Source organism: Taudactylus pleione, unplaced genomic scaffold, assembly GCF_031769625.1.
Source record: "Taudactylus pleione unplaced genomic scaffold, aTauple2 ptg000290l, whole genome shotgun sequence".
Taxonomy (NCBI): Eukaryota; Metazoa; Chordata; class Amphibia; order Anura; family Myobatrachidae; genus Taudactylus; species Taudactylus pleione.
This window is the reverse complement of record NW_028284692.1, coordinates 10,611,044-10,630,274: the sequence shown is the minus strand read 5'-3', so window position 1 is coordinate 10,630,274 and position 19,231 is coordinate 10,611,044. Positions and strand designations below refer to the sequence as shown.

Here is a 19,231-nt window from a genome sequence, read left to right as displayed (position 1 = left end):
AAAATCACTATGCAGTATGAGAGTGGAATGGAGTAACAGAACTACAAAAAGTGCGTTAGCTCTTGAGTCTAGTGAACGTTTTAATTACCCATAGACAACCTTTTAGATAGTAAGATCTCACAAGCAGGGCTCTCTTCCCTCATGTGCTTTACCTTCCCTCACTTATTGCATTACCATAATCTCCTTACCACTGCCAACAAAGGGTTCTGCCGCCCTGCTGCTTATATGGGTAGTAGGCAGGTTTGCCTACCCTCCCGATTTGGTCGGTAGCCCCCCGAATATCGGGTGCCGCTCCAGACCACCCGGAAAGGCAGGCAAGCCTCCCGGCTGCCTCACCCCCCGACTACACCTAGAAACCCCCGCAGGGGGGGGCCCGATGAAGCTCCGCCCCCTGCTTCACAATGCCTTTTTCCCGGCATTTTGAAGAGGGGGTGGGACCAAAATGACAGTCATGCCCCTGGCCCCACCCCCATGTGGAGTCAGTGCCCGGCCATACCCCCCGCTGTGTGCAGGCATTCAGCTCCCTCCCGGAAGGAGGGAGCTGAATGTCGGCAACTATAGTATTAGGGCTGCTGATGCATCAATGTTTATAAATCTTGTCCATGTCCTGCAATGTTCTGTATTGTAAGTCACTTATTTCTTGTTTTGTTCACAGTGTTTGTTTATGTACAGTAGTTTGTAAAGCGCTGCAGATCCCTTGTTGTTTCATATAAATAAAGGATAATAATATTAATAAGACTGTATATCATAGCAATTTAGCTGGATAACTTTCTGCAATGATCCTATGTAAGAAAGAAGAGCACGACAGATATTGCCTCTTCCTTATATCTGAAAACATACAGAATTTCTGTTATTTCATTAGAAGAATACATTTGTATTAAACATCAATATTGCTGATTTAAATTATTTAAAGTTATATTAAAATGATATGTTGTCATGTAATAGGCTATGCAAAATGTGGTCATTGTCAGATTCTAATTTCTATAATTCACATTACTGAAAATTATACAATCACTTTAGAAGATGCTCATCCATTGGTCTCTTTATGCTCTTCTGAAGGGCTTAGTAAATACATTACTTAACCTTTATGACCTTTCATGCATTTACACCATCCAAGCAAGAATATTACTTCTATAGCCCTTGGATATAACACAGCTCTTCTCTGCATTGTATATATTTAAATGCAACTAAATTTAGAGTCTAGTCCTTGTTGTAGGATCCCGAGGTGATATCAATCTTACAATGCGTTCCCCACTGTTCATAAGCCCTTCATCTCCTTATTCCCAGGAATGGTTTGTCAGTTCCCCTGTAACTGGGCAAATATAAATACTGCAGAGTGGCGGCACTCAGATTAAATAAAGACAGGAAACAGTGGCTTTCAATTACCAACGTTTCAATGTATAAAATACATTTTCCTCACCCTGAGAAAAATGTATTCTAAACATTGAAACATCAGTAATTGAAAGCCACTGTTTCCTGTCTTTATTTAATCTGAGTGCCGCCACTCTGCAGTGTATATATCAGAGTTGTGCAGTTCGGTTTCCCTGAAAAAGGAACACACCCGAATTTAGGTGTTCCGAGTTGAATCGAGCCCCAGTTTGGAATCACTTTGGGGTTCTGAGTGGTACAGAGTCCCGGTCAGGTCTGCTGTAAGTTCGGAACTCATATTTAAGAACCAAAGTCAGATTTTGGATTGCAGGTAAACAGGTCCAAATTACATGATTTTAGAGGTTTTGTACATTTTTATTTTAAAGGAGTCCAAAACCAAATTAGAAACAAAATATATATTTTAGAGATGTACGCTGACCCCCGTGTTTTGGTTTTAGTTCCAATTCATCATCGAGTTCTGGTTTTGGCAAAACCACCCTCAAGTGTTTTGGATCAGATTCGGTTTTGGTTTGGATTTGGATTCCTTAAAAATTGATATAACAGCTAAAATCATGTAATTTGAACCTGTAAACATGTAATCCAAAAACAGAGTTCAGTTTTTAAATTTGAGTTCTGAATTGCAGCAGACCCGGGACTCTGTTCGACTCGGAAACCCAAATTGATTCGGAACTGCGGCTTGATTTGACTCTGAACCCCTAAGTTCGGGTGTGTTCGTTTTTCATATTTCAGGAAACCTGAACAACACATAGCTTTTATTATATATATATATATATATATATATATATATATACATATATACATATATACATATATACATATATACACACACACACATATACACATACATTCACACACACGCACACACACAGTACTGTGCAAAAGTTTTAGGCAGGTGTGGAAAAAATGCTGCAAAGAAAGGGGTAAATTTACTAAATTCTTTTCTAATTTACCCCTAAGAGTGCTTTCAAAAATAGTGTTAATAGTTTATTTTTATCAATTAACAAAATGCAAAGTGAATGAACAGAAGAGAATATTTGGTGTGACCACCCTTTGCTTTCAAAACAGCATCAATTCTTCTAGGTACACTTGCACACAGTTTTTGAAGGAACTTGGCAGGGAAATTGTTCCAAACAACTTGGAGAACTAACCACAGATCTTCTCTGGATGTAGGCTTGCCAGGGGCATATCTATTATGGGTGCAGGGTGTGCGGTGCACACAAGCCTGCAGGTCCAGGGGTGGCCCGCATTGCACACCCTGCACCCATATTATCTAAAACTTACCTCTCCAAGGTCCTGTGTCGGGTCTCTCAGCTCTGCTCAAAACGCCAGAAAATGGAGTCGTGGCCATTTTTCCAGCGTTTTGCGCATGTGCTTTGAGGATATTGCAAGGAAAATGGTGGCCGTGCCATTTCCCCAGCGATCTGCGCATGCGCAGTAGACTCTGGGCACACTCTAGAGTCTACTGATTCTACGGTGGCCGGCCAGCCGCATCAGTCGACTGCCGGCCGCCGGGGTGGGAGGAGGGCCCCCTCCTCTCTAAAGATGCGCCTGAGGCTTGCAGACCCCTAAACAGGCAGACCCCTAAACCGGGGACTTTATTATATATATATATATATTTTTATATATATTAGGGGTGTGCACCGGCCACTTTTCGTGTTTTGGTTTTGGATCTGGATCTTTCTTCGTGTTTTGGATCTGGATTGGTTTTGCCAAAACCACCCTTCCGTGTTTTGGGTTCTGGGTTTTGTGTTTTGGATCTGTATTTTTTTGAAAAAAAGCATAAAAACAGCTAAAATCACAGAATTTGTAGGTTTTTCTGCTCCTATGCTATTATTAACCTCAATAACCTTAATTTCCACTCATTTCCAGTCTATTCTGAACACCTCACAATAGTGTTTTTATGTCCAAAAGGTTGCACCGAGGTAGCTGGATGACTATGCTAAGCGACACGAGTGGGCGGCACAAACCACACGTGACCCATCTAGGCGTGATACTGCAGTGGCAGACAGGATGGCAGTTTGAAAAACTAGGCCCCAAACTGTACATAATGCAAAGAAAAAAAAGAGGTGCAAGATGAAATTGTCCTTGGGCCCTCCCACCCACTTTTATGTTGTATAAACAGGACATGCACACTTTAACAAACCAATCATTTCAGCGCCAGGGTCTGCCACACAACTGTGGCTGAAATGATTGGTTCGTTTGGGCCCCCACAAAACAAGCTGGCAATTAATTTGTCCCTGCACAAACTGGCTCTACGGAGGCAAGATGTCATCCTCATCCTCCTCATCCACCGATTCCTCACCCTCTTCAGTGTGTACATCCTCATCCTCACAAAGTATTAACTCGTCCCCACTTGAATCCACCACCACAGGTCCCTCTGTACGTTCTGGAGGCTGGTCTCCCTGGAAGAGCTGATAATTCATTTTGATGAACATCATCTTCTCCACATTCTGTGGAAGCAACCTCCTACGCCTTTCGCTGACAAGGTTCCCGGCTGCACTAAACACTCTTTCGGAGTACACACTGGAGGGGCGGCAACTCAGGTAAAATAGAGCCAGTTTGTACAGGGGCCTCCAAATTGCCTCTTTTTCCTGCCAGTACAGGTATGGACTGTCTGACATGCCTACTTGGATGCTGTCACCGATGTAATCCTCCACCATTCTGTCAATGGTGACAGTATCATATGCAGTGACAGTAGACATGTCAGAAATTGTTGCCAGGTCCTTCAGTCCGGACCAGATGTCCAAACTTGGTCCTGCTTGCCCTGCATCACCGCCAGCGGGTTGCTTAGGATACCTAAGTTTTTTCCTGGCAGCCCCAGTTGCAGGAGAAAATGAAGAAGGAGCTGTTGACGTGTCACGTTCCGCTTCAGCTGACAGTGTGTTCACCAGCAGGTCTTTGCACCTCTGCAGGCTTGTGTCGGCCGGAAAGAGAGACACCACATAGGCTTTAAACCTAGGATCGAGCACGGTGGCCAAAATGTAGTGGTCTGATTTCAACAGATTGACCACCCTGGAATCCTGGCAAAGCGAATGAAGGGCTTCATCCACAAGTCCCACATGCCGAGCGGAATCGCTCCATCTTAGCTCCTCCTTCACTTTCTCCAGCTGCTTCTGCAAAAGCCTGATGAGGGGAATGACCTGACTCAAGCTGGCAGTGTCTGAACTGACTTCACGTGTGGCAAGTTCGAAGGGCTGGAGAACCTTGCACAACACGGAAATCAATCTCCACTGCGCTTGAGTCAGGTGCATACCCCCTCCTTTGCCTATGTCATAGGTGGATGTATAGGCTTGAATGGCCTTTTGCTGCTCCTCCATCCTCTGAAGCATATAGAGGGTTGAGTTCCACCGCGTCACAACCTCTTGCTTCAGGTGATGGCGGGGCAGGTTCAAGAGTGTTTGCTGGCGCTCCAGTCTTCGGCACGCAGTCGCTGAATGGCGAAAGTGGCCAGAAATTTTTCGGGCCACCCAAAGCGTCTCCTGCACGCCCCTGTCGCTTTTCAGAAAATTCTGCACCACCAAGTTTATTGTGTGAGCAAAACATGGGACGTGCTGGAATTTGCCCAGATGTAATGCCCGCACAATATTGGTGGCATTGTCAGATATCACAAATCCCCAGGAGAGTCTAAGTGGGGTAAGCCACTGGGCGATGATTTCCCTCAGTTTCTCTAAGAGGTTGTCGGCGGTGTGCCTCTTACTGAAACCGGTGATACACAGCGTAGCCTGCCTTGAAACGAGCTGGCGTTTCTGAGATGCTGCGACTGGTGACGCTGCTGCTGTTGCTGCGTAAGGTGATACATCTACCCAGTGGGCTGTCACAGTCATATAGTCCTTAGTCTGCCCTGTTCCACTTGTCCACATGTCCGTGGTTAAGTGGACATTGGGTACAACAGCATTTTTCAGGACACTAAGGACACTTTTTCTGACGTTTCTGTACAGTCTCGGTATCGCCTGCCTAGTGAAGTGGAATCTAGACGGGATTTGGAACCGGGGACACACTACCTCCATCAATTGTCTAAATCCCACTGCACTAATGGCGGATACCGGACGCACGTCTAACACCAACATAGCAGTCAAGGCCTCAGTTATACGTTTTGCTTCAGGATGACTGCTGTCGTACTTCATCCTCCTCGCTAAGGACTGTTGGAGGGTCAATTGTTTAGTAAAAGTAGTGGTGTTCCTACTTCCTCTCTGGGATGATGAACGACTCCCAGCAGCAGCAACAGCAGCAGCAGGAGGCCTAGCAATGCAGGATCCTCTGGAGGAATCCCCGATAGGAGAGTCAGTCATGCCAGTGACATGGCCTGCAGAACTACTTCCGATCCTGACTAAGGAGGAAATTGACGAGGAGGGAGTTGACGGTGTGGTTTGCAGGCGCTTGGATACAACAGGACAACGGGATTTAGGTGTCCCTGGACTGCTTACGGTCTTAGCCAAAGTTTCTGAACTTGAGAGTAACTTATTATGAACGCGCTGCAGGTGCCGTATAAGGGAAGATGTTCCTAGGTGGTTAACGTCCCTACCCCTATTTATTCCACCTTTACATAAGGTACATATGGCAAGACAGTTGTTGTCCGGATTTGGATAGAAATATTGCCAGACCAAAGAGGTGGAATGTTTGGTCTTCTGCCCAGGCATGACCGTGATGGGCTTTTTCATCCCACGGACAACAACTGTCTCCCCCGGAGCCTGATTTAAACAAACCACATCACCATAAGAATCCTCCTCGCCAACTTCCTCCTCAGCGCCAGCTACACCAGTATCCTCATCCTGTTGTACTTCAACAGTGACATCTTCAATTTGCATATCAGCAAGTGGACTGTGGGTGCTCCTTTCAGCACTTGCAGGGGGCGTGCAAATGGTGGAAAGAGCCACCTCTTCCCGTCCAGTGCTGGGAAGGTCAGGCATCGCAACCACCACCACACTTGGACTCTCCTTGGGGATTTGTGATATCTTCTTAGAAAGCACAGTTCTTCGCTGTGCTTTTGCCAGCTTAACTCTTTTGATTTTTTTAGTGGGAGGAGGGCTTCCATCGTCATGTGAAGCTGAACCACTAGTCATGAACATACTAGGGATCGACCTTAGCCGTTCCTTGCCACTCCGTGTCGTAAATGGCATATTGGCAAGTTTACGTTTCTCTTCAGCTGATTTAAATGTGTTTTTTTCAAGGTCATTTTCCTGAACTTTGTCATTTGGGATTGTATGTGCCCTCTATTATGACATTGGCCATCGGCCTTGGCAGACGACGTTGATGGCATGTTATCGTCTATGTCATGACTAGTGACAGCAGCTTCAGCACTAGGAGGAAGTGGTTCTTGATCTTTCTCTATTTTATTTTTATCGGAGAAAGTTTGGTCCTCCATTTATGTTATATCGATTTGATATATACGTGCGGCTAAACACAGAAAATATTTTTTTATTTTTGCTGGAGAGTAATGCACTTTGTGGGTTACACCAGCCTTTAAGAAATGAGCCAGCCGGCTCTTTACTTATGGGACACAGGCGCACGCTTGGCGCTGCTCCTTTGTTGATGCACGTGCAGCCACAGTGCACACAATTCACAAACACGGAAAATAATTTTTTTTTTGGTTTGGACTGGAGTGTACTTTGGGGGTTACAGCACGGTCAAGCCAGCCGGCCCTTTACTTATGACACAGGCGCACGCTTGGCACTACTTTGTTGATGCACGTGCAGCTACTGCACACACAATTCACGAACACACAAAAAATATTATTTTTTTAGCACTTGGGGGGAGCACCCCTGATGGACAGAGCACCCCCTGGACAACACTACAGCACCCCTTTAGGACTGGGACACTGCACAGGACTTTGGAGTGGACACAGCCCCTATGGAGAACTGACTGCACAACACAGTCCAGCCAGCCCCTATGGACTTTGAAGTAGTGGACACAGCCCCTATTAACAACAGCAGCACAGCACAACACAGCCAGCCCCTATGGACTTTGAAGTAGTGGACAACAGCAGCTCAGCGCAGCCCAGCACAGCACAACACTACTCTGCACTACACTACACTACACTACACAGCCCAGCCAGCCCTAACTCCCACCCTCCCTCTTCACTGTCCACAGCCGAGTGAGAAAATGGCGCCGACGCAGGTACCTTATATAGGATCCAAAACCCGCGAGACCCGGAAGGCGGGATGATGACGTTTTGCCTCGATTTCAGATCCGAGTCAGGTGGGAAAAGTCGAGCCTGACTCGGATCGGCCTCGGATCGGGGGGGCTCGGGGGGGTTCGGATTTCAGAAATCCGAACCCGCTCACCCCTAATATATATATATATTATACACATATACATATATACACATATACACACACAAAATATATATTTATATTTAAAATATAATGTTTGGTACACACAAAATATTATTCCCTGTGAAACTAATGTACTGTATTATGAGATCATGATAATTGGAATTTCCATGAATTAGCGATAACCTCAGGGCTTTCAAGTGGTTGCAAAGGCTTATTAGGTTGTTCCGATTTCCTACACTGGGCCTGGGTGTCTGCTAAGCCAATATTCTTGAACTTATTAATGCTGTAGGAAACAGCACACAGGCTATTAGTGATTTAATAGGCTGCATTTGTGTATGTGATGGGGACATTTTAATGAAATAATATGAATCTCTTATACCGGGTCATGCCTTAAACAAACTGATTGGGCGGGGTGGTGCTTGGAGATGAGATCATCTTGAAGCGCCCACTGAATGCTGGAAGACCCGGGTCACTGCAAGACCCAGGTCCGGTGTGAAGGGTGACGACCCAGGAATAACCCGGGTCATCCCCCTTTGTTTGAAAGGGCTAGCCCGGCTTCAACCCGTGCTCGGTGTCCTAGGTTCGAGTCAGGTAGAAGCTGGGATTTTATGTCTGAAAGCGGCACAGGTTGAGTCTCCCATATCCAAATATTCTGAAATACGGAATATTTTTAGCATGACTGAGATAGTGAAACCTTTGCTTTTTGATGGTTCAATGTAGACAAACTTTGTTTAAGGCACAAAATTATTAAATATAAAGTATAAAATGACCTATAGGATGTGTGTATAAGGTGTATATGAAACATAAATGAATTTCATGTATGTACACAAACTTTGTTTGAGCCACAAAATTATTGAAAATATTGTATAAAATTACCTTCAGGCTGTGTGTATAAGGTGTATATAATACATAAATGCATTTTGTGTTTAGATTTGTGCCCTATTCCTAAAACATTTCAATGTGGTATGCAAATATTCCAAAATATGAAATATTCCGATATCCAAAATAACCCTGGTCCCAAGCATTTTGGATATAGGAGACTCAACCTGTATTAGACAGAGGAGTACCCTTATTCCCAATGAAGATTCTTCTAAACCTGTTTTGTTTTAATTGTGCTTCAGTATAATTATTGTCGATTTAAAAATATATATCATATTGTTCAACCAACCAAAACCCAACTCCCTCAGCATAATTTCACACTATTACAATGCATTAAAGAATAAATAGTTTGGAGCGGTTATATCAGAAATATGCCTACTAATTATTCAAAGGTGATAAAATCATTTTTTCCTAAAGAACTTAATTTTACTTTAAAAATAACATTTTTAAAAGTTTCCACTTTATTATAATCGAATAAGCAGCGTAGTGAAAAAGACAAAATTAGGAATGTCTTTACCAGTCACACACTTATTCTGTACAAATCAGTTTTTCTGAGATCCCAATTTCATGCTTACCAACAATTTAAAAAAAGTTCCATGGGCACCATACTTCTTGGAAGTTGCATACAAGGCCGACATTTGGTGAACTGTGTACTTTAGATGTAATATACCCTCAACAGTTCCTGGTTAAAATGCATTTTCATTAAAATATCAAGCTCTCATAAACATTAGACAGCTAAGAGCAGTCTAGAAAGTAAGATATAATGAGAATTATATCCAATATACAGTGGAATTAACTACACACATTTGTCAATACTAAAAACCAAGACTTTTCAAAGACAAAAAGTTGAAAGGACAAAGTTGTAAAACTACATTTTAATTTAAGGTCCTCGATACCAGTCTTGTTATAGAAAGATGCCTGTAACAGAATGCAAGTCATTAAACCAAAAGCATTGAGAGGAGCACAGTTGTGCTGAATTTTGCTTAAAATGAGTCTTGTGGCAGCAGAGGCCATTTAACTGAAGAGTTAATCCCTAGTGATACACATTTCATGGATTTTATAATAAATATTGTTGGGACAACAGTCAACTCGTTCTACTGACTGGTGCAGTTGGGAACACTTAAGAACAACTTTTGCTCAGAAAGGGGCTGTTAAGTTCAGTATACACAAACATATTTTTGGACAAATTTTATGATTTTTTAAACTGTGCATGCTCCATTGCCGAGCATAGGCAACTTTAAGCAACTTCGAGCAAATCAGCTTTGTGTGTATCTCAGCTGCACCTCTACTTACAGTATGGCTGAATGGGTGTAACTGGGTGAAAACTGGGCACCCACAAGTAGCCTAAGTGTTTCTAGAGAATGCCGTGGGCATATAGACAGCAATGTGGGCTATTCAGGAGTGAGCATACGCAGAGATCCCTCTGATTTTTGATAGATCTCCTGCAGCAAGGACAGGGATGGTGCAATTGCATGCTGATAGTGAGGATGGCTACTTTCAAAGGGGATGAATGAGAGCATTGCGGCTGCATAGATGTGGCACACCATGAATACAGGTGGAGATATGTATTTATTTCCAAGTACATTATGTGCCCAAATGCAGAACAATATGAGTATATCAAAAACCAGTTTTGGTTATGTATACTGAAATACAAGTTGCTCATATTTAAAATACACTGTATGATAATCAAATACATATTTGAAAGGTTCCTCTACCATGCTGGTAGTTAAGATGTTTGACATTGTATGCAAAATTCTTCTCCTGTGATAATCATCTATTTAGGCTTTAAAAGTCTTCCTGCAATACCAATCTATGGGGTCTCCGACAGCCAGCATTGCATTGCTTATACAAAAATAATGTTACTTTATTAATCTCTAATATATTTAGTTCTGATAAGTCCATTAATATTGACACACATGTTGTAATTGTACTATTAGATGATCTTTATACATTAATTTGCATTTTAGGTTTAGCTGCCCTCGTATTGAAAGCAACAAAAGTATTTGGGCTTTTTTCTATTATGTAATACAGAACAACAAGAAAATTCTAAAGTAAAGTACTTGGAGTATTCAGTACAACATCTGCACTGTCTTCACCTACAGATAAAAGCACAAAGCAAATACAGTAAAATTTAAGAACAGAACAGTTAAAATCCTCCATATGGCTACTGTCAACAGCTAATTTATCATTTCTCAATACTAAAACAGAACATGTTCCCCTTACTTGGCTGATGACATGCAAATACTAATGCCACATACACTGAATATGAATATACACATTCATGCAACAGTCTTCAGAAATTATGTTTTACAGCGTTGCATTTGAAAAGACAATAGAGAAATAAATTGTTCTAAAAATATAATAGTATTTGTTGAATAACAAATAAAATAATGTAATAAAATAAAGTGAAAAAACATTATCGGCATTATGTCATTTGTAATTTTTATTAATGATCTGTCATTATTATTTTTTTAGATTCAAATTTACCTACGGGACAATTTTTTTCCCCTAAAAACGTAAACTTGATTTATAATTTTTGTATTTTTTTCAAAAAATTCAGTAAAATTCAATGATTTACAGTATGTTTAACATGTTTTATTTAATTCAGTTGTACATGCCAAAAAATCTTAGTCATCATAAAAATGGAAGCCTTACCTCATTTTATAGGTATGAAATGGTCTATATATCAAACAAGAAACGAATGTACATTAAGAACTCAGTCAATCGTAAATTCTAATAAAATCATGTTGCATACTATGTTTAAACACTAACTATTCTTTATCAATAAAAGAAAAAAGTAAAGAAAAAACATTAAATTGAAATGTATTTCATACAGTACGTAAAGAAAACAGTGCTAGAAAAACTTATAAATATTTTTTTTTCTTACCTGCTTCATAGACAGTAGTATTATTAGGACAAATGCTGGTCTGTAACACCACTTCTTCCCAAAATGAATCCTACAGTTATCCGACGCACTGGTAAAGCCTCCCATGTTTCCAGATAAAAAACTGTAGTATTTCTTTTTCTCCTATTTACTTAGCCCTGTAGTGTGACACCGCTGCTGATGCTGCACATACAAATAAAAACCATTTGCAAATGACACTTTTACAAGTATCAGGAATGTTCTTTTGGCAAACCCATTGTACAATAACAGACACAGAGTGCAGGCATTCTTGTACACTCCACAAGTTGTAAAAGAAACTTTTTAAAACATCTGTCGGTCTGCAGAAGAATGACGCACTACCTTACTCGGGTCAGAGTCTATGCATCTTAGACATTTTTCGTAGGGTAGTGAGCAGACATAAATGTTCCCTGTTCTCTACAGACACAGCTGATTTTTTTTTTTTGCCTTATCTGTATGTCCAATGAGAGCATAGATTGGGATTTCCTGCTAGGGTTTCAAAGTTTCTAACCTACGCATCTGGAAGAGCATGATCTAAATCCATTAATGTTTTGAAGCACATTGAATACATCTTTATTTGGCACTCATACTGTATAAGACATATTTACTGCATTGTTAAAATTGTGCAATAAAACTGATAACAGCATTTAAACCTCCAAACATTTTGGTGCACAACCCTAAGTAAGCCATTTAACTTACAAAAATAGACTTTACTTAATTATTTAAAAATACTTTTAAAAGGAGTTGTTTAGAATTTCATCATTGAGAGGGCAAAATTTAGACGTTATTATTAATATAGGTCAACGGAGCAGTAAATATGCACATCTCCTAACCGGGCATGATGGAGCAAAGGAACCCCTTCCTTAGTGATGGTAGTAGGTAAGAGCCTTGTATGGCTGATTAGTGATGGCAGTAGGTAAGAATTGGTTGGGGACCATTGACTATACTTGCAGACTCAAACTATTAAATTGCATTTTTTTGAATCCTTTGTATTTTATTTTGCGGATACACACAGGATTAACAAAACAGCAATTTAATTAGTTTGTGTAGGCAAGCATTAGATAGTGTGATCTAATGCATCTTCGTCTGGCATTGCCTGTTTTGTTTTCAGTCCACATTTTATTACAACTACTAACCTTGTTGGATCGGCTTAAGGCCTTTCAGTCTGCTGGGCAGTGCTAGATTAAGGTCCACATGGGCCTGGAGCTGAAATTTAGGAAGGGTCTATTGTGTGCCGCCGCACAGGGTGTGACCAGTGCAGCAGGGGTGTGACCAGTGATTTTGGGTCGTAGTCTGCGCTGTGTGGAGTAGCTAGCGCCATGGAGGCCATAGCTACCACCTACCTGTAACCACCTCAATCTGGAAACAGACACCTCCTTGCTGCATCTGTGAGATCTCGGTGCTGTAACCTGGGATCACCATTGCAACCATCAGTCGCGATGGTTGCCCCTTTGGCCAGGCTGCAGTAGCTGAAGCATATCGCAGCGTGGCCAGGTCCTGGCAGCTGAAAGGCCAAGAAATCTGCGTCCACCGATGCAGACCCTGGCCACCTTTCCCAGAAGTGCTTCCGTTTCAAGGAACGGTGACCAGCCATGTCCCCATCTAGGCCCCCAAATGATGCAGCATGTCAATCATGCTGCGGCTTGGGCTGGTCTGCGGGCGAGATCACAAGACCAGTTCTGCACATGTGCAGACCACTCCCTATCCGAGATGTACGCTAACCATTGGGTTAGCGTACATCTCTGAATCACACCCTCGGAAAAGTCAACATTATGAAAATGTTGAAATTTCCGTTGTCAAGATTCTGTCAGTTTTGACATGTTGCAGATGTCGGCATTAATGATGACAACATTTTAACTATGTTGACATAATCAATGGCAGCCTCGGCATGGTAACAAGAGACATTCTGACTTCATACCCTACAATGCAATACCCTGGGGATAGCCATAATGTAATACATACTCCATTATGAGGAGTCTGTCTTCATGGAGCTGTTCTCTTCTGCCTCATGCTGACACTGTTCTCCTTCCATCACTGGGCCGGCATCCAGGGGCATAACATCATCTGAGGCACAAGTTAGAATTTGGCTCCCAGTCCCCCCACACAAAAGAAAACTTACATATAACATTACATAATTGTCCTCCCACTGCCTTCCATGCTGTTGCTGTATTTCAAATCTGTCCTGGGAAACAGGAGTTGTAGTTCTAGAGGAGGGTTTCCAAAAAAGCAATTATTAAAAAAATAAAACTATATACAGTCAGGTGCATAAATATTGGGACATTGACAGAATTTTCATATTTTGGCCTCTATTCACCACCACAATGGTTTTGAAATGAAACAAACAAGATGTGCTTTAACTGCAGACTTTCAGATTTAATTTGAGGGCAATTACATCCAAATCAGATGAACGGTGTAGGAATTACAACGGTTTCTATATGTGCCTCCCACTTTTTAAGGGACCAAAACTAATGGGACTATCAACTCAAAAGCTATTTCATGGACAGATGTGGCTATTCCCTCGTTATTTCATTATCAATTAAGCAGGTAAAAGGTCTGGAGTTGATTCTAGGTGTGACATTTGCTGTCGACTCTCAGTATGAGATCCAAAGAGCTTTCACTATCAGTGAAGCAAGCCATCATTAGGCTGAAAAAAATCAAAACAAACCCATCAGAGAGATAGCAAAAACATTAGGTGTGGCCAAATCAACTGTTTGGAACATTCTTAAAAAGAAAGAACGCATCGGAGAGCTCAGCAACACCAAAAGACCCAGAAGACCATGGAAAACAACTGTGGTGGATGACAGAAGAATTATTTCCCTGGTGAAGAAAAACTCCTTCACAACAGTTGGCCAAATTAAGAACACTCTCCAGGAGGTAGGTGTATGTGTGTCAAAGTCAACAATCAAGAGAATACTTCACAAGAGTGAATATAGAGGGTTCACCACATGATGTAAACCATTGGTGAGCCTCAAAAACAGGAAGACCAGATTAGAGTTTGCCAAACAACATCTAAAAAAGCCATTACAGTTCTGGAACAACATCCTATGGACAGATGAGACAAAGATCAACTTCTAACAGAGTGATGGGAAGAGAAGAGTCTGGAGAAGGAAAGGAACTGCTCATGATCCAAAGCATACCACCTCATCAGTGAAGCATGGTGGTGGTAGTGTCATGGCGTGGGCATGTATGACTGCCAATGGAACTGGTTCCCTTGTATTTATTGATGATGTGACTGCTGACAAAAGCAGCAGAATGAATTCTGAAGTGTTTCTGGCAATATTATATGCTCATATTCAGCCAAATGCTTCAGAACTCATTGAACGGCGCTTCACAGTGCAGATGGACAATGACCCGAAGCATACTGCAAAAGCAACCAAAGAGTTTTTTTAAGGCTAAAAAGTGGAATGTTATGCAATGGTCAAGTCAATCCCCTGACTTGAATCCGATTGAGCATGCATTTCACTTGATGAAGACAAAACTGAAGGGAAAATGCCCCAAGAACAAGCAGGAACTGAAGACATTTGAAGTAGAGGCCTGGCAGAGCATCACCAGGGATGAAACCCAGCGTCTGGTGATGTCTATGTATTCCAGACTTCAGGCTGTAATTGCCTGCAAAGGATTTGCAACAAAGTTTTAAAAAGTGAAAGTTAGATTTAGGATTGTTAAGTTTGTCCCACTACTTTTGGCCCCTTAAAAAGTGGGAGGCGCATATAGAAACCGTTGTAATACCTACACCGTTCACCTGATTTGGATGTAATTACCCTCAAATTAAATCTGACAGTCTGCAGTTAAAGCACATCTTGTTTGTTTCATTTCAAAGCCATTGTGGTGGTGAATATGACTTGGTTCTAATCAGACCTCAAGGGGCCCTAGGCAAAATACTAGTTTGGGGCCCCCTCCCTCAAACAATACATAGCACTGTATGTGAGTTCCGGATTCATGCCCTTACATAATTTTTTTGTTTTCCCTCCTTATATTCAACTTTTTAAAGCTTTAAACATTACGGACATTAAAACATTAAGGCCTGAATTCAATTAGAAGCGAAAAGTCAGTTGCCGGACTCCTCGCCGTCATAGCTGGTTTTATGTGCGAAAAAGTATTGCGCCCGTCCCCACGTATCCCTGTATTCAATTCCAAATCGGCAAAAACGGGACCCGGCGAAACTCAAAAAGACGCAAAGTACTGTTTTTGAAGAAATCAGCCTGACTCCCCCCCAAAAGATGCTCTGACATTGGGGTTCACTATGGGTACCCCGATTAGCCCTGCTGAAGGGATTTGGGGTCTTTGAATGGTCTCAATAGGTGCGATTTAGCGTCTTTGGGATAGGGGTGAAGAATAGCATTTGGTAATTTTTTTTTGGTAAAATAAGTATTTCCATCAAATCTGGGGTACATGAAAATGGGTGCAAGCATATTTTTAAGTTGCTAAAGTCCAGCATTAAAAAGCACCAAAAAACGCACCTTCAGCAAACACATGGAATCAAAAATACACCTCCCCCATACTTGCAGAACCCCCCAAAGGCTAGTTTTTTTTGTCGCTCATGTTTTTAAAATGCATTTTTGGGGTGTCCTTTGTGGGGTTTTTTGATGGAGTTAGCGTCAGTGGTGGGGGGGTCCAAAGGGTGCAGGGTTGGTCCCGCAACATTGTACCCCAAAACCCCAATTCTGCACTTTTTTTCACCGGGTATTCATAGGCTAAACTTTTTCGCCCATTGCGTTGCGTTATCACGCCTGCGGAAAGACGCTACAATTGAATACGGGGATGAGTTGAAACCGGCGAAAATGACGTCATCGGCGAATAAGTATCACCGGAACGGACTATTCGCTTCTAATTGAATGCGGCCCTATAATGGAAAATGAAAACACAGTGCAAAAATTATATATATATAATCATTAATTGCATTAATTATGTGATTAGTGTGTGTATTTATATGCTCAGTGTTATATGTACTTGCATCTTGACAAAGGTCCATGGACTGGACCGAAACGTCGATGGCTGTACTGATGACTGTACCTTTAAGATGACGTAAATAAAACAAAACTTTTTCATATTTCTATGAAGTCTGGTGAGTGCACCCTCATTTCTTTTGGAGATTGTCTTTGACAAGGTATTTACCTTGTTTGGGTCAGATACCCCAGCATTGGATTCATGGTAAACGAGAGTGTGGACACTTTGCGGTATATATATATATATATATATATATATATATATATATATATAATCTCAATAGGAATGATCCATTCCCTATATAAATATTGACATTGTAAGAGCTGTGCATATGTCCAGTAGGTGTCACTAGTTCAAGTCTTGACCTAGTGATCCCTACTGGATATATAGTTTTTACAATGTCACTAGAAGAGAAAAGAAATTTATATAACTATCCCCATTGACATAGATGCATAGATGCATATATATATATATATATATATATATAGATATATATATTAGGGGTGAGCGGGTTCGGATTTCTGAAATCCGAACCCCCCCGATCCGAGGCAGATACGAGTCAGGCTCGACTTTTCCCGCCTGACTCGGATCTGAAATCGAGGCAAAACGTCATCATCCCGCCTTCCGAGTCTCGCGGGTTTTGGAACCTATATAAGGTACCCGCGTCGGCGCCATTTTCTCACTCGGCTGTGGACAGTGAAGAGGGAGGGTGGGAGTTAGGGCTGGCTGGGCTGTGTAGTGTAGTGTAGTGTAGTGCAGAGTAGTGTTGTGCTGTGCTGCGCTGGGCTGCTGTTGTCCACTACTTCAAAGTCCATAGGGGCTGGCTGTGTTGTGCTGTGCTGCTGTTGTTAATAGGGGCTGTGTCCACTACTTCAAAGTCCATAGGGGCTGGCTGGACTGTGTTGTGCAGTCAGTTCTCCATAGGGGCTGTGTCCACTCCAAAGTCCTGTGCAGTGTCCCAGTCCTAAAGGGGTGCTGTAGTGTTGTCCAGGGGGTGCTCTGTCCATCAGGGGTGCTCCCCCCAAGTGCTAAAAAAAATAATTATTTTCTGTGTTTGTGAATTGTGTGCGCAGTAGCCGCACGTGCATCAACAAAGTAGTGCCAAGCGTGCGCCTGTGTCATAAGTAAAGGACCGGCTGGCTTGACCGTTAAAGGATGCTGTAACCCCCAAAGTACACTCCAGTCCAAACCAAAAAAAAAATTATTTTCTGTGTTTGTGAATTGTGTGCGCAGTAGCCGCACGTGCATCAACAAAGTAGTGCCAAGCGTGCGCCTGTGTCATAAGTAAAGGGCCGGCTGGCTTGACCGTTAAAGGGTGCTGTAACCCCCAAAGTACACTCCAGTCCAAACCAAAAAAAAATTATTTTCTGTGTTTGTGAATTGTGTGCGCAGTAGCCGCACGTGCATCAACAAAGTAGTGCCAAGTGTGCGCCTGTGTCATAAGTAAAGGGCCGGCTGGCTTGACCGTTAAAGGGTGCTGTAACCCCCAAAGTACACTCCAAACCAAAAAAATATATATTTTCTGTGTTTGTGAATTGTGTGCGCAGTAGCCGCACGTGCATCAACAAAGTAGTGCCAAGCGTGCGCCTGGTCATAAGTAAAGGGCCGGCTGGCTTGACCGTTAAAGGGTGCTGTAACCCCCAAAGTACATTCCAGTCCAAACCAAAAAAATATATATTTTCTGTGTTTGTGACTTGTGTGCACTGTGGCTGCACGTGCATCAACAAAGGAGCAGCGCGAAGCGTGCGCCTGTGTCCCATAAGTAAAGAGCCGGCTGGCTCATTTCTTAAAGGGTGGTGTAACCCACAAAGTGCACTACTCTCCAGCAAAAATAAAATATTTTCTGTGTTTGTGTGCGCTTTAGCCGCACGTATATATCAATATAACATAAATGGAGGACCAAACTTTCTCCGATAAAAATAAAATAGGGAAAGATCAAGAACCACTTCCTCCTAGTGCTGTTGCTGCTGCTGGGAGTTGTTCATCATCCCAGAGAGGAAGTAGGAACATCACTACTTTTACTAAACAATTGACCCTCCAACAGTCCCTAGCGATGAGGATGAAGTACGACAGCAGTCATCCTGAAGCAAAACGTATAACTGAGGCCTTGACTGCTATGTTGGTGTTAGACGTGCGTCCGGTATCCGCCATTAGTGCAGTGGGATTTAGACAATTGATGGAGGTAGTGTGTCCACGGTTCCAAATCCCGTCTAGATTCCACCTGCATCCTCAAAGCAGCAGCGACAAGCGTGCTTCTGTCTGTTAAAGGGTGGTGTAACTCTCAAAGTGCTCCAAAAAATAAAAAACTATTTTTTTAATGTGTTTGTGACTTGTGTGCGATGTAGCCGCACGTGCATCAACATAGTAGCAGCGCCAAGCGTGCGCCTGTGTCATAAGTCAAGGGCTGGTTTGGACATCTGGTCCGGACTGAAGGACGTGCCAACAATTTCTGACAAGTCTACTGTCACTGCATATGATACTGTCCTCAAAGCAGCAGCGACAAGCGTGCGTCTGTCTGTTAAAGGGTGGTGACACCCTCAAAGTGTGCTACACAAACAATAAAAATATTCTTCTTTTTTCTGTCTTTGTGAATTGTGTGGGCTGTAGCCGCACTTGCATCCTCAAAGCAGCAGCGACAAGCGTGCGTCTGTCTGTTAAAGGGTTGTGTAACCCTCAAAGTGTGCTCCACAAACAATAAAAATATTCTTTTTTTTTTTTCTGTCTTTGTGAATTGTGTGGGCTGTAGCCGCACCTGCATCCTTAAAGCAGCAGCGACAAGCGTGCGTCTGTCTGTTAAAGGATTACATCGGTGACAGCATCCAAGTAGGCATGTCAGACAGTC

At 42.4% G+C, this 19,231-nt stretch overlaps 1 protein-coding gene across 3 annotated transcripts in view; it reads right to left on the bottom strand.

The window, feature by feature from the left end:
• GLP2R (glucagon like peptide 2 receptor) overlaps positions 1-19,231 on the bottom strand; it is a 471,983-nt gene that overhangs the window by 254,681 nt on the left and 198,071 nt on the right. Inside the window, exon 1 of one of the 3 annotated variants that reach the window (XM_088482731.1) lies at positions 11,428-11,601. The exons of the other annotated variants lie outside the window; for them this stretch is intronic. Within the exon in view, the coding sequence (XP_088338857.1) occupies positions 11,428-11,532 (105 nt within the window). The 5' untranslated portion in view covers positions 11,533-11,601. Of the gene's footprint in view, positions 1-11,427; positions 11,602-19,231 lie in introns of those variants that run through there. 3 annotated transcript variants of the gene reach the window in all.